Source organism: Martes martes, assembly GCF_963455335.1.
Source record: "Martes martes genome assembly, chromosome: 7".
NCBI classification, from domain to species: domain Eukaryota; kingdom Metazoa; phylum Chordata; class Mammalia; order Carnivora; family Mustelidae; genus Martes; species Martes martes.
In genome coordinates, this window is record NC_137894.1 from 62631671 (window position 1) to 62647448 (window position 15778).

Below are 15778 nucleotides of genomic sequence, written 5' to 3' on the forward strand. Positions count from 1 at the left end.
TTAGGTTTGGGGCCAAGATGAATTAAGTCTATAGCCTACATTTGCCTTCAATTTAGGTTCCATTTGTCCAAGAAACTGTTCTGAAATAATGTGAATTAAGAGCTTGCCCCTTGGGGCGCCTGGGTGGCTCAGTGGGTTAAGCCTCTGCCTTCGGCTCAGGTCATGATCTCAGGGTTCTGGGATTGAGCCCCGCATCAGGCTCTCTGCTCAGCAGGGAGCCTGCTTCCTCCTCTGCCTGCCTCTCTTCCTGCTTGTGATCTCTCTGTCAAATAAATAAATAAAATCTTAAAAAAAAAAAAAAAAAAAAAGCTTGACCCTTGTTCCAGAGCTCTTGATGCTCCTTTGATCTCTTTTTTTCCCCGGTTTTTCTCCTTTATTCCTGCATTTGCATAAGCAGCATGAGGAATATATACCTGGTAGTATGTAATGAGTCCCTGATAGCATAGAAACCTTTATGCCCTGATCACACATGTATGTATTGGTTCAGCTCCTTTCCCACCCACTCCTCCACCCGCCTTCCCCTGAAACCTCAGCACTCCCAGCACAGCGCTTCTTATACCCTTTCTAGAGGCTGTCCCCTCACAAAGACAACTCTATCAGATCTTCCAAAGCTCATGAGGAGCTTAGCTGCCAGAAGGCACTAAAGTGCAAACTTAGCTTGGCCTCCAATTCAGCCCTAAGCTTGGTGGGGAAGGAGACTGAGGCAAAGCCTGTTATGTCAGAGAGAAACTACATTATAAGTTATATCAGAGAGAAACTACATTATAATAACTACATTATTACATTACTGATACATTATCAGTAAATAAGATAATGGATACGTATGCATTTCTAGTAGATTGCTTGACAGATAAAATTACTCAGTGTTAGTCTTCTGTTCCCTCAACAGACTTCACTTGCAAAGTTGTTAATTGCTAGGTCAGGCTAGTCTTGTATATAACTTTGGGTTCACTAGAAACCACCACCCCTTTATCAAACCCGTTATTCTGGGAAGACAGGTGGGTACCATGGGTGGGAGCTGACAGAGGAGTCTTTTTTACCTTGGATGTGCTCCAGCTGATTGCCTTGCCCAGAGGTGGCTCCCTGTGGGCAGGGGGACACAGTGGTCAGGAGCCTACCCTGGAGCCGGGGCCCCATCCTCAGGATGCGCACACTCAGTGGCCGAAGGCAGTGATTAGTCAACCGGAGCTGAACTCGGACTCTGGTGTGAATCTTAATCAGACTCTTCCCCATGGTGGCCCAGGAAGGCAGATACTTCTTCAGTGGAAACCAGCTGATCTCTTCATGGAAACCAGCCAGGCAGGGGAGATACAGAGGGAGAGGATGGAAGACTGACTGGGGCAAAGGATTTTTGCTGACCTCAAGCCACGGCAGCTCCTTCACAGTGTCTCCTGCGCTGGAGAAGAGAATGTCAGCTCTGTGAGACAGAGCAGGCTGAGCTTCAGGGAAGGAACAGCTCTGAGAGGCCAGCGTTATCAGGGACTGGATTCAGTCAGAAGCACTTAGAGCCATAAAAAGTAATGCTTCCCTAGCATGTGACTGCTTCCCAGAGGCCCGTGTAAGGGCCCCAGACTTCTCGAGAGTGCGGTACCGAGAGGGCAGAGAATAGTCTCACAGGGTAGGAAGGATCACATAGTTGCAGAAAATGCAGGATGTGAGGCTATAAAGACATTGGGCATTGGGTTGGGTGGCCTGAAGTGTGAGGTGGCAGCTGTGGGGTGGAAAGGGGCTGTATGCTATTTGGCCCCAGCTGCTGAGCTGTGCCCCACAGAGCTCAATGGACAAAAGGAATCAACATACCTGAGCATCCTCTCTGGCTAAGCCTGTGCTAACAACACGTGGTCTCTTGGCATCCCTGAGAGCAGTGGGGAGGGCCAGCCAGTGTACAGTCATCTTTAACGTCCCAGCTTGTTGGAATTACCTGATCTCATTCAAATTGTAGTCTTTTATGTTACTGTTTTTTTTTTCCCATTTTTTAGAGATTTCTCCATTCTTTTTAGAGATAACAACCAAAGCTTTCCCCTCTGGAAAAGGCAAATAGTTTCTGTGACATTAATTTATGTGCCATATGGACAATAGGAAAGAGTCTCTGATGGAGCATGAGCCAGTTTCAAAAGTCCATAACTTCCTGGGAGTTTTGGTGGTTAGTGCCCTTCTTCTGAGACCCCCATCATTTCCTTCTCAGCCCTTCCCTGTCTGGTTAGTTGTACGGTGGGGGTCAGCTGTGTTTGCTGGGTGCTTTAAAGGTGAAACCCCTCTTGAGAGATGGTATAGCTCAGCTCTCTGGGAAATAATCCATTCTTTTTATCGCCCCAGGCTTGATAATCCCTGCACTGATAGAGCCACTTAAATGCTAAAAATCCCCCCCGCCCATTGCCACACCAGATGTCCATCTGCCTCTCCTCACAGTGTCATTCCTGCTGGGGCAGTTCTTAGGTGCTTCTACTTTTGCCCTCCTGAATCTGATGGGTCCTGGGCTGAGGGCTATGACTGGGGACGAAGGCTGTTCTTGTCTGCAGGCAGTCTCAGGCATGGGGGTGAGCTGCAGGTTGGCTTGTGGGCGCCTGCTGTGCTATCATCCACCAGGTGTGAAGTTCTTTGGGGGCTGAGATTATGAGGGTATGCCCTGCCCCTGGAAGTCTCTTCCTTACTAGCTTCCTTGGTGGCCTTTCCCTGCTGCACCCTCCCCTGGCACTGTACAAGCAAAGAGAACTATTTCAGATGCTAAGGAGCCTACTGCTGCTACAAGAGGAGAAGACAGGTTCTGGGAGGATGCTGGAGGCACAGCCAGAGCTGGTTGGGAACTGAGGCAGCCTCATAGCTTGTCTTGGAAGAGACTCAAGGACTGGTTTCCCGAGTCTCAGTAGTTCTGCTAACCCTGCTTGGCAACTACTATAAATGAGTTGTATCCCCACATGGACAGCCTGTCTTCTCTTTTCTGGGAACATGGGTTTTACTGGACATTCTTCCATATGCTGGAGAACAAATGCGTGAGGCTCTTCCCTAGACCTGTATTAGTGCCAGCTTCCTCCAGAGGGTGGCCTTTTCTCTGGGAGGACAGCTGTCCTTAACATTTTTTTTTTTTTTAATATTTTATTCATTTATTTCACAGACAGAGATCACAAGTCAGACAGAGATCACAAGTAGGCAGAGGCAGGCAGAGAGAGAGGGGGAAGCAGGCTCCCTGCCGAGCAGAGAGCCCGACGCGGGGCTCGATCCCAGGACCCTGGGATCATGACCCGAGCCCAAGGCAGAGGCTTTAACCCACTGAGCCACCCAGGCACCCCTGTCCTTAACATTTTACAAGAGCTTTGATGTGAACCTGGTGGCTTCCGACCTCAGGATGGATGGGAAGAAGGGCCATAGGGAGAGGAGAAAGTTATGTTTCCTCAAAAGAGAAGAAATTCATTCTGCTTTCCTGAGATGAACACCCTAAAAGAAGAGGGACAGTGAGCGCTATGCTCAGTTCTCCTGCTCAGCCTAAGACTGGAAGGAAAACCAGGAGCCTGTGTCTGATGACAGACCTCAGTAGCTTTATACTCTGTACAGCAGTTATACTCATAGCTCAGAAGGCACCCTCCCACACCCACACCCCACTCTACAGTGGGGGCCACAGGCTCAGAGAGATTGAGCAATGTGCCCTAGAGAAAGTACATGGCAGAGCTGTTCTTTGAATCTCATCTTTGACTTCCTGACCAGGCCTCTTTGCACCGTGCTTGCTGCCTGTCCAATAAATTCTTGAATCTCTTTAAAGTACTTCTGTGTACATCACCTTCCTCACAATCCATGGCGTATACAAGGAAGATATTCCCATTTTACAAATAGAACAATCAAGATACTCAAATAATTAAGGCACTTGATGTGGTTGCCCGGGCAGGGTTCTCAACCCCTAGACTGTAGTTACATACCAGACTTAGATAATACAAAGTCAGTGACACACAAAATCCGAAACACAAAGCCATGATCCTCACAGGGGAGCAGCAGAGTGATATCCTTCCTAACCTAAGTAGTTCTTTGTTTTCATTAATCAGCATTCCCACAGAAAGGGCAAAGAGTCTTCCCTCCCCACCTTTCAGGACAGGTTTAAAGTAAACCTGCTGTTCTTTGCTGCTGCTTGAGATCTTCTGAGGTCCTACAAAAACATCTTTGGGAATGACAGCATTCATCTTTATACCTGTTTCTAGCCTGTGGGGCAGCTCAGTCAGTGACAATGAGGGGAATATTCCAGGAGTTTCCTAATGATATTAATGACCTCAGGAGTGGAGAGGTGCCAGGCCCAGCTGCTGCAGCATCTGGTTAGTGAAGATTCACAGACTTCCTCTCTTCCCTCCCAGGACCCACCTCCTCCAGAGGGAGGGTAAGACAGAGAGAGGTAGGACATGTGAGATTTCCTGAGATCATGTTAAAGAATTCAGATAGCAAGAGGACAGATTCCCCCCACCCCGCCCCCCGCCTCCCGCCACAATAGAAGGTGGTAGCAGCTATTGGGGTGCTTCAGAACTAGGAGTTTTCATTTCTTGGTTAACTGCCTCAGCCACCCTGATTCTTTAAACTGTGGAGACTAGTCTAATCTGAAACATAAGTGAAAAGCCTCTTGATGGAAAGCAGTTTCAGAACTGCATGGAACCTGTTAGATGCAATAACAGCCTCCCAAAGGTCTGCCCCAACACTCTCAGGTTTAAACCCCCTCTCAGACTACAGCTCAGCAGGGCTGGCTGGGATTACCCTTCTTCACCTGACACCAAGCTGGGGTACCTAGCCACTGCCTGAAACCTTCTCTCTTCCATTGGAGAAATGTGCTCTGGTCTCTAGTGTAACTTCTTTTCAAAGTCCCTGAGAGGAAGTGGTCCAGGTCAAAACGTAGAGGAACCCCATTGTCATCTGCAGAGCTTATGCTCACCTTCCATGATGGAGATGTGAACAGCTCTTCTGCGGGTCCTGGGGACACTGCTCAGCCTTGGGCCATGGGTTATGGAGGGACAGCTGCGGCTGGGAACCATCCCTGCTCTGAGGTTAAAGAAAAAGAGAACTTTGTTAATTCAGTGCACAGATAGGGTCAGGACACAGAGTTGAGAAGTAGCTGCTAGAATTGTCTGGCTGTGTTAAGTTTTATTTATTTGTTTAAAAGGGTCTTTAATACCTGCTTTTTGCCTTTACTTCCCGGATCCCAGTCAGAGACACTGCTTTAGATTTGTTTGCCACCTCACATGCCAGACCCACCTGCTTTAGTGCAGGAGTGGTACCACTGGTCTCTGGGCAGGTTGGTCAGGGAGTAGAGCCCCAGCATAAGCAGTACTACAGAAAATGTGCCTGAAAACATATGGCAGCCTCTCTGACTTCTGACAGAGACTGCTGGTGGCAAGGGTGTGCCATGTGAAGGTGGTAGTAATGCTCCCATTCCCAGAGATCAGGTTGCTTGGTGAACCCTAGCTATTTTGGCCAGTCATATTCTTTTTGCATCTTACTAGGTTTAGGAGATATACATGATGTACAGTTACACATAATGCAAGGATCTCAAAACTATTTTCGACCTAGTGTGATAGGGCTATGGGACTATCCCTGGTTTTCGGTAATGGACTGATTCCAGAACTAAGGAAATCTTGCATTTTGGACATGTCCTCCATGGTCTATGACCACCTTCAGGATTTGGGAGGACAGTAGAGAAGTACCCAGGATGTGGTACTGGGTACTACACCATCCCTCAGGTTCCCTCAAGGCCCAGAGATACCGGGGTCAGACTGTTCCCCATGCCTTTAGCTGAGATGGATCTCTTCACCTCCCTGCCGTGTTATCCTTCCCTTTTTGGAGCTTGTGGGATCTGAGCTGGAACTGGTTTGGGGGGAAGTCTGTGGCAGCCTACCTGTGTATTTCTGGTGGCTCCCGTTTGATCTTCGCACTTGACTCCATTACTTCCTTTGCAACTCGGCCACTATAAATAGTATAATAAAACAAGCAGCAAGGGATGAGACAGTGTTTTCGCACTGGGCTCCTGTCTAAGGCTTCAGATACTTTTGATGAACTGGGAGATGGCTTCTGGCCTAGCCCTTCCCAATGTTTAGGTCACTGAGAAAGGCTTGCTTGCTGGGTAAGTTCTAAGATGTCCTGACAGCTTATCTTAGAGAGCTCTCTATCTTGAGTCTTTGGGATTTCCCATTGTCCAGCATGTTCCAGAAATATTGCCAAAAAAAAAGAAAGAAATCTTTAGACAGACATGAAAAGAATCACTGCTACAGTTCTTACTTCACTGCTGTTCTGAGGGCAGAAGAAGATACATATTTAAACCCTCCAGACAAACTGTGGCAGGGAAGGAAAGAAATAGTCAGAAGGACAGGAGACAGGAGAACTGGATGGAAACCTTGGGGTTTTCTGGAGTTCCCAGTTTCTTTGTTCTCAAGGATAAGGACCACTGAGCCACTGTTCTCCAGAGAAGGGTCTGAAAATAGGTCCATAACAGTTACTTACTGTCACTATTTACCTGTATCGGAACCGGCTCCCTTTAAAGAATAAATTGCTGCTGGACACTGTGCGGACTTGGCTTGACTTCTCCAGCCTGCAGCAAGGCAAAGTCCAGTGTGACAGATGGCCTGCAACTGCCTCACAGGCTAAGGCAGTGCATTCCCAGCTCCTTCCAGAGGCTACTTAAGGAAACTCTTAAGGAAAAGGCCCTTCACAGCCCGGCTTGTCTCTGACTCTCCTTTAGGACCCGAGAGCTTCCCAGGAGTGCTTTATGGGGTTCACCAGGGAGACTGAGACTAAATGTTAGGGATGGTGGTCTGGGGGAATAATAGAATGCCATTCATTAAACTTTGGGCCACTTGTTAGCAGTGTAACCTGGAGCAAATTTCTTTCCTTTCTTGGCTTTGGTCTTCTTATCTATAAAACGATGGACCTGGGACTATTTGACCTCAGGAGTCCCTTTCAGTCCTTGTATTTGATGATACATGTTCATTTCTGGGTAATTGTGAGTTGAGAAGAGAGTACGGGCTGCCCTTCCTATTTCATCCCCCTCCTGGAGAGTCATAAAGTATGTTCTATTAAAGACTCTGAACAAACTACGTTAACTTTAATATAAGTTCCATCAGTTATTTGGACTTGTAAGTTATTTGGACGGTAAGCCTATTAACATCACTTTCAAGGCTGTTGTACACACATAGTTAATGTGGAAGGCTGTGGGCCCTGTCAGATACCCTCTTAGGTGACTTCTCTGATCCCAAATGGCTCTCTCACACTGAGAAAAGGAAGCTGGACAGAACTGCCTGGAGTGAAGCCCGCCAAGACCTGACTCAGCTTATAAGCCCTGAGGTGCCTGGAGTGCTGATCTGCACAGGAACTGATCTGGGTCTGAAGCCTCTGCCGTGAGCAAGCAGTCAGTATTTAGGGAGCTATCCCCAAAATCCATGAATAGCAGTTCCTGGGAGATACCATCCCCACCCGTCTCAGGGTTCTGTGAGGCTTTAAGTCTCCTTGTCTTGCCCAAGCATGTCCTTGAGTTTGACCTCCCTTCAAAGCATGAGGCCAACAGCAGGGCCAGGGATTTGCATGTGAAAGGTGCTCAGGGTGATGGCAGAGTGGCTGCTGCTAAGACTTGGCACAGTTGGGGAGCTGACCCAGGCTAGAGGCTTTTAACACTTAATAAAGAACATTAAGTAATCAGTGGGAAGATGAAAAACAGCCTGTTTCCAGTGAGGGTATTGGCAGGACTAGTTGGGTGGGGGGATTTATTAATGGAAAGACTGAGAAACTGAGTTTGGTCACAGGTACAGAAGCACAGTTCTGTTCCCATGACACAAATAGAAAAAGGTCTTCAGAAATAGTGCAGACATCTTTTCTTGGCTTTACTTGGGACAGCTAGGGACTGAACAGGAAGGAAATTTGACCATGCAAAAGTCTTTTCTGAGTGTCTTCATGAGACGAAAGAAGCCCACTTGGGTTATAATTCAGGCTGCCTATTCAGCTCATCCTGATTCTGGTATCAAGTGTACAGAGATTATCAAGCAATTCAGAAAGCCTGCCCAAGAAACAGCTCTGGGAGGCACCTGGGTCGCTCAGTGGGTTAAGCCTCTGCCTTCAGCTCAGGTCATGATCTCAGGGTCCTGGGATCGAGGTCCGCATCGGGCTCTCTGCTCAGCAGGGAGCCTGCTTCCCCCTCTCTCTCTCTGCCTGCTGCTCTGCCTACTTGTGTTCTCTTTCTCTTCAAATAAATAAAAAAAAGAAAAAGAAAGAAAGAAACAGCTCTGGGGCTGTGGCCCTAGAAGGGAAAAGGCCAGTTCTGCCAGCCAGCATCCCATAGCAGCCAGCATGCAGCAGAGTCTTTTCGCTAGGAAGGAGAATGGTATCCCTCCAGCTCAGAGTAGTTCTGCTCTCTTCAGGATCCTTGAGGTTACTGGAGGGAGAACTATGGCCTGTCAGAGGCAGAATATACCACAAACTTTGTCTTAACGTTGTCCTGATTAAGATACAGCTTATTAAAGTATAAATCATTACATTTTCTATTTTTAAAACCAGACCAAGGGTTTTAGTAAAACATACTTTATCTGGCATCACCGCAGTTTCTTGATGGGCTGTTTCTTTGTTCCCTAATGCATTTATAACCACTTTCTTAATCAAAACAGCACAGAAGCCTCATATACTTTACAAATCCTGTGGTAATCAGAATTCTTGCCTTTGGCCCAAAGCTGGCTTTTCAGTAACAGACAAGTGCTTGCTCCCCTTCCTGCTACACCACTCAGGTTCCTGGGCACTTGGTCTGTTACTGGCAGTACCTCTGGCAGTGACGTACCAGGAAGGCCTGGCATCAGCCCCAGCTCAGCACCAGGCCATCCACTGAGGAGCAAGCCCCAGAGTCTTTCCAAGGTTTAGAGACATTTCTGGCCTGCCCTGCACCTGCTCCTTCCTGGAGCTGTCATATTCTGGGCCTCCTATGGCTCTGAATGGCTCCACATGGCTAGCGTGATTCAAATCAGGTACCCAGGGACTTTTTTAGGCCCAAGGCTTGCCCTGAAAAGACCCCCAAGTGCTTTGCACTGGGAGCTGTCCAAGGACATCACAAGGTAGACCCCTTGGACATCTCTGCTGGAAACACATTCCTAGACCTCAACTCTGTCCCTCTAAGGAGTATAGACGTCCAGAAAGGGGTCTGCGTTTTATAAGAAAGCCCAGCCAAGTCCTCTTATGTCTCCTTTCTCAGTGTTTCTCAAACTTTCCCGCCCATCGTTAAGCTAAATGTAGCTTTTATGACTCTGACTCTGATAAAGATAGTCCTCATCACATGTGTCCACTCACTTGTAGAAAGCTTGGTTCTCGATTCCACATTTCCAGAGGTGCTTGCAGGCTTCTGGAGTTGGAGCAAAATACGTGAGAATAATTTTCTTTTCCTACAAAAAATCCCACATAGAAACAGCTGAGTGTGGGTGGAGAAGTGAAGGGTAAAATAGGCCAGGACATTGATCCCTGGACTGTCTAAGCCTACCCAGGACTGCACGAAGAGATTTCAGATTGGGAAGGGGCCGCCTGGCAGCTGGCAGGTTGGAAGAGAAGGCCTTCAGGACCCACTGGGGCAGAGCTCAGTTCAGTGAGTAAGTGCACCCCTGGCAGGTCCAGTATAGTTAAGCATCAGCTGGCACAAACTGAAGCAAGACAGCTCTCCCCAGGGAAAGTGCTACTTTCATCTGGAATTTTTTTACTTCTTTTTGAAAGTTGATTATCTTCTTGGAATTTTCATAGAAAAGCAAAAGAATCTTGCATTGTCTGCATTTCCTGGAGGTATGGAACCTCTGGGTGTCACCAGCATCCCTGAGGAATGCTCTGGGCTCCAGGGCCTAGCCATTTCTTCATCCCTCACCATCAGGTCTTGGCTTACCATTTGGGTGGCTTAGTTCTACCTGAATACAGCATTTTGGTTCAGTCCTGGCTTTCACGAACCATTCAGTGCCCCAGCCTTCCCTTAAGAGAAAGAAGCCAGCACTCACCTCTTTCTGACTTACGTATAGATAGAAAGTCTTTCCTTCAAATTTCAGCTTGGTCACCTCGTTCCTACAAGCACAAAGAGAGCACCTGTCACCTTGTTGTGGCTGTTTGTTCACAGCTAAGTCTTGTAGATGCACAGCCCACCCTGACTGGAAGGGGCTCCAGGCACAGACACAGTTTTAGCCAAAATTAGAACTGAAACAAGACAGCAGCGCAGGGGCCTTAGAGAACAGTTGCTGAAACAGTTCAATCCACAGTTTTCTGGTCAATCACACTATAATAATAGGGTGATAGGAGGATTTCGGGCTCATCAACAGTGGCTGTAAAAGGGAAACGTTTGCGTGGGAAGTGAGTCTAGCTTGAGTGGTCCCGGGCCATTTCAGGATTTGGTTCATAATAACAGGTGCATTATCTGGATGGGACTGTCAAATGTAAGATGCCACAGGTAGCTGATGAGGCCAAAGTTCAGGATACAGCAAATAATGAAAAACAATGCAACCAGGTTCTGAGGGAGTTGAGTCTTTCAGGTGACTGTGCCACTGGATGGAAAATGCAGTTTAATGCAAACAAATGTCAAACGATCTCAGGGAGGGGGCGGGGCAACATACCAAAGAGAGAGAACAGATTACATGGAACAGTCATGCAGCGTACTGACCAGGAAAGGGGCTTAGGGGTTTTTGTAGAAAAATCCTTGAAGCCACCAGCCCAGTGAATGGCTGCAGTAAAAGAGGCAAACAGGATACTGGGGTACGTCACCCGCGGGACAGACACAAATCAGAAGAAGTGACATGGTTACTGTACATGGCACAGCTTAGACCTCACCTTCACATACTGCTCTCAGCCTTGGTTACATTTACAAAACGGAAAAATGACCGGGGTCTTAGGTGGATGTCCCTGAGAGCCAGAGAACTAGGCCTCAGCATTGGTCGACCACTCCTTACTTCTCTTCCATTTGCCTGACACAGCCGCCCTTTGGATCCTGAAGGCCCTTCCATCTCACCAGGGGTGGAGTCCTTATTTTGGTACCCAACTGGGGCCCCCAAGGAAGTCAACCATGCCTGTCTGCCTCTACTTGACTTTCTTCCTCTTGGCAATCTCTAGGGAGATTTTCTCAATATCCTAGGAAGTAGCAGAAAGGTAGTGAGAACCATGTACCTAATTTACTACTGGCCAAAATTCAGGAGACAGAGGAAAGACACTTGTTTCCTAGAAATCATGGCTGGGTCAGGATGAGAGCTCATAATTTCTGACTTCCAGTTCTGAGTTAATCCAAGCACACGGTATTCCTTATTTGAGTCCCTCCCCGTCAGTCAGTCTCTCTCATACAAATTCAGAATACAGTAAATATTAGTTAATATGTAAACAAATACGCTGATCATCCAGGCTTCAACAAGCAAAATAGGAAAGTAAGGAGCATTCTTTTGGAAGTGAGGTTAGGTCTACATCTATTTTTTTAAAATTGAGACAGTGAAAAAGGGACTTCCTGAAGAAGTGGAATGCGAGAGAAGACAGAGAATGGAAAGTGTTGGGGAGAATCAGGTGAGCATCAGGATTTCTGGATGGGGAAGAATACTTCGTACTGCAGGGCCCGTGACAGGTGTGTCCTACTTTTTTCTAGCTACACATGCCCTCTACCAGGGACCTCACAGCTACCCTGGTTGGAGTATGGGACAGGATGTGGGTCCTCTAAGCAGTAGCAGACCATCTAGCTATATCCAGGAAGCACGTGCTCCTCACTGGAAGAAAAGTGGCCTGACCCTACTCATTATCTTTTTCCGAAAAGTATTTTGTTGGAAAAGAGATCCCAAACCCTCACCATTATCATTCAGAGAGCACAGTGAGTGGGCCAACCTCAGAAGGCCTAGCAAAGCGCTGTTTTGGGGCATGTCCCGGTTACTCAGTGTGGCAACCTGCCTTGTGAAGTGACCGTTTTCCTGGCGGACAGGTCCTGACTGGTTGTGTCGGCGGGGGCGGGGGGGGCAGTCTCATTAGCACCCTGGTTGATGCTCCGATTGCCAGTCTGCACTAGAGCGGCAGGGTTGGAAAGGTGGTGTTTATCCACAAGCTCAGTCAGGGAGCTGAAGAGGACCCAAGAAGAGAGATGCCCTGCTGCACCCCCGGCAGAAAGCTCGCCAGGAAACAGCTTTGTCCTCAGATTTCCCATCAGCTCTTCTGGAGAAGGCAAAGGAACCAAGACAGGAGCAAGCTTTCCCAGCTGAGCTCTGTTGGGCAAGGTAAGCCATTTGTCCAAGCCCAGGGGAGGAGTTGGCCAGCTTAGACTTGGCAGTCTAAGGCCAAAAAGGTACAGAAATCACAGGGCCTTTAGTAGAATATACACCGTGTTCTGATGAGGCTGAAAGATGTTTGCAGGCCAGAAAAAGGAGCTCCAGGAGAGCCAAAAGTCCATCAATAAGTCAATCTGTGCTGCATCAGCTCCCAGAACCATCTAGAACAGACCCCAAACTGACAGGGTAGAGGGGAAGCAGTTCAGATTAGCTTCAGCTGAGGGAGTAGCTCTTGCCTGCTAGAAATGGGAGTGGGAGGAGGGAGAGGGGGAAATAGGGGATGTGACTCCCGGAGCCTGAAGACACCTGAGCCCTAAAAAAGGATAGGAGAGAGACCGAACAGCATCTGTGTGTGTGCAGACAGTGCCCACAGTGGGGTCAACCTGAGGAGTGGGTTTTGCCAAAGCTGCAGCATAACTTCTATCTGCCCCAAGGGTGAGCCCCTCTTTCCTTAGGCCAGTGGGTAAGGGAGTAAGCAGTCGTGTTCATGCTGTAGTCTTCAGTGGGGTATAGTCCCAAGGACACAGTTCTCATAGGATCTCTGCTTCTTTAACCTTGGCTCCAGCCCCGGGCCTCTCACCTTTCCCAGAAATCAACCCTCTACATTCTTTCTCTCTCTGGAGAGGCTGTTGGCTCTCAGGAACACCCCTTTGGAAGAACAGGATTCCTAGGAAGAGACCACTACCTTGATCAGTTATCATTATGGATGCAAGGCTTTGAGGGCGCTCAGAACCATAACTGCCCAATCACAGACAAAGGACATGGGAACCATAACCCTCCCCAGCTGGTGATGTATAAAAAGCCTGTTTTGGAAATGAAGACACTCACCATTTAATGAAGTGGACCCTCTTGTTTCCTTGCAGAACAACAAACCCAAAAGGAGTGAAGGCCAGAAATGCAGCATTTCCTGACACGTCCTGCAACACAGAAGGACCTCTCATCAGGGTGATGCAGGCTTAGAGGTGAAAGGGTGAGAAACGCAGCTGTTCATTGGTGACACAGGGTTAATATGTGGCAGTAGGTCACAGGGCGAAGAGCATTTGGAGGTAACAGGCAAGCTATTTACCTTCCCCAAGCCCCAGGGCCCTTAGCTATAAGTTGTAACTAATCTTAGAAGGCTGTTGTGAACATCCAGAGAAAATGGCACACCCTCCCACATTGCTGGTGGGTCACTTCAGGAAGCAGTTTGGAAGTTCTTCAAGTTGTTAAATATAGTTATTTACATGACCCAGCATTGCATTTCTAGGTACCCAAGAAAACGGAAAACACGTATTCACACAGAAATTTGTACATGAATGTTCATAGCAGGATTACTCATAACAGCCAAAGAGTGGGAATAATCCAAATGGGCATCAGTTGACAAATAAATATAGTGTGGTACATCCATACAGTGGGCTGTTACTCAGCAGTAAAAAGGCATGAGCAGTGACACGTGCTATCACATGGATGAACCTCGAAACCATTATGCTAAGTGAAAGAAGCCAGTTACAGAAGATCACATGTTGTATGATTCCATGTATACGGAATGTCCAGAATAGGTAAACCCATAGAGACGAAAGATTACTGGTTGCCAGGGCTGTGGGGAAGGGGAGATGGGCAGTGACAGCTAATAGATGCAGAACTCTGTTACTAAGACTACTGAATTTCACACTTTAAAAGGATGAATTTTATGATATGTGAATTATACCTCAAAAAAGCTGTTATCAGAGAGAAAGAGAGAATGAATGGCAGTTATTATTATAATGGCCCTACACACCGTAGCTGCAGAAAATGTAAGAAGCAACCAGCTAAGTGGAATAGCCACCATCAGTCTTCTGGTACCTGAACCATCAAAGAGGCCTCCTGGCCACTGGTCACTATTAGTTTGTCAATACCAGGCTTGAGGTTCCCTGCTGAGAAAACCCAGGAGGGGGTACAGCAGAAGCTGTAGGTCATGGCTCCCTCATGTGGGAAAATGACCTCCCTGAGAGCCAGGCTGGGGTAGGGCACAGAAAGTAGGTTGACCGATTGTGCTCTCATAGGGGCCTCAGGTGAAAGACTGTTCTCTTAGGGTGTGTGTGCAAGTGGCCAGAAAATTATCCCAGGATGCTGGTCAAATGTACATGCAGGCCGTTGTCTGAGCCGTAGCTTACATGGTGCTGTGGGGTCAGGGTCAGACATCTGGTGTGAGGCATTCAAGTGGGCGCTCTGGCTGTCAGGCTCTTCTAGTCTCTTCCACTTGCAGGGTTTGCCTCCCTGGCACACATCTTCAGCCTGATTAGGTCTAAGAATAAGAACAGTGGGGCCACTGCTGGGCCTTGTGAGCCTTGCCTCAAGGAAAAAATGCAGTTTTGTCTTAAAACTATGTCTTCGAGTCAGGGTTACGGGTGTGAGCCTCTGGGCCTAGCAAATGAACTACATGTTTTGCAAACAATTCCAATTAATCTATTGCTTTATTGTCCTTTTCTTAGGGTCTTTCGGGATTCTGACACTTGGCCACAAGCACTGTGTCCTTCAACCCAGGGGCAGTAGCAAAAAGCTGTTTAAAAATAACCTAAATGGAGATACTGTGAAGCCATGGGGCTGATTTTCCTCCTGCCTGTCATCAGTGCTTAGTGGTGGTTATTAATACCTGAGTGCCAGCGCTGCACAAAGGCATGGTCCCTGGCAGCGGCACCAGTGCTAACCTAGCAGCCTGGCCTCTGGGAGTGAGGAAAATGCCTGGCAGACATGGGTGAGGGAGGGCGGCCTGCTTTGGATGGAGGGTGGGCACTGGGAGGCCTTCCACTCACAGTGCAGGCAGGACCCAAGGAAGTCCAGAAACTGCACATTCAGAAAGTGACTTGAGGGTGGAAACCTTACCTTATTCGTACTCACAGAACAGGCCTGTGGGAAATGTTTATCTGATGAATGTGTAAGACAATGAGGTGGGCCAGAGGGGCCAGGGGGAGTACAAAGGAACAAAAACAAGAGGGGAAGGCATCTTACAGTGTTCTGAGAGGAAGGCCTAGAAAGAATAGGTAGAAGGATGGAAAGGAAGGGTCAGTCAGCAGAAGAATGTGGGTGGCTAGAAATTATGGGTAAAGAGTAGGGAAGGGGGGGCGCCTGGGTGGCTCAGTGGGTTAAAGCCTCTGCCTTCGGCTCAGGTCATGATTCCAGGGCCTGGGATCGAGCCCCGCGTCGGGCTCTCTGCTCAGCAGGGAGCTTGCTTCCTCCTCTCTCTCTGCCTGCCTCTGCCTACTTGTGATGTCTGTCTGTCAAATAAATAAATAAAGTCTTTAAAATAAATAAATAAATTTATAAAAAAAAAAAAAAAAAGAGTAGGGAAGGGGAGCAGTGGAGTGGGCAGGGGGGCAGGGAAGGGCTTCTGTGTGCTTCTTGCACCACTGATCTCCATGGGGAACAGCAGGACAAAAGAGTGCCTGCACTGTGACCATAGTGTCATGGGCCCCGTGTGGACCACTCAGGCCCATGCTCTGACTCTACCACTCACTGTCCATGTGACCTCAGCTAGGGGCCATGCTTTCTCTGTGTTTCAGACTCCTTGT

The 15778-nt window shown here is 48.0% G+C and overlaps 1 protein-coding gene across 6 annotated transcripts in view; it reads right to left on the reverse strand.

The window, feature by feature from the left end:
* FRMD5 (FERM domain containing 5) overlaps window positions 1–15778 on the reverse strand; it is a gene marked incomplete at both ends in the record, with an annotated part of 311249 nt that overhangs the window by 2951 nt on the left and 292520 nt on the right. For 3 of the 6 annotated variants that reach the window (XM_080808198.1, XM_080808197.1, XM_080808199.1), the window contains 6 exons: window positions 4901–5007; window positions 5861–5929; window positions 6476–6550; window positions 9283–9374; window positions 9969–10032; window positions 13080–13168. In XM_080808198.1, coding sequence (XP_080664324.1) covers window positions 4901–5007; window positions 5861–5929; window positions 6476–6550; window positions 9283–9374; window positions 9969–10032; window positions 13080–13168 — 496 coding nt within the window. Of the gene's footprint in view, window positions 1–4900; window positions 5008–5860; window positions 5930–6475; window positions 6551–9282; window positions 9375–9968; window positions 10033–10621; window positions 10709–13079; window positions 13927–15778 lie in introns of those variants that run through there. The other 3 variants (XM_080808196.1, XM_080808201.1, XM_080808200.1) reach the window with 3 other exon arrangements.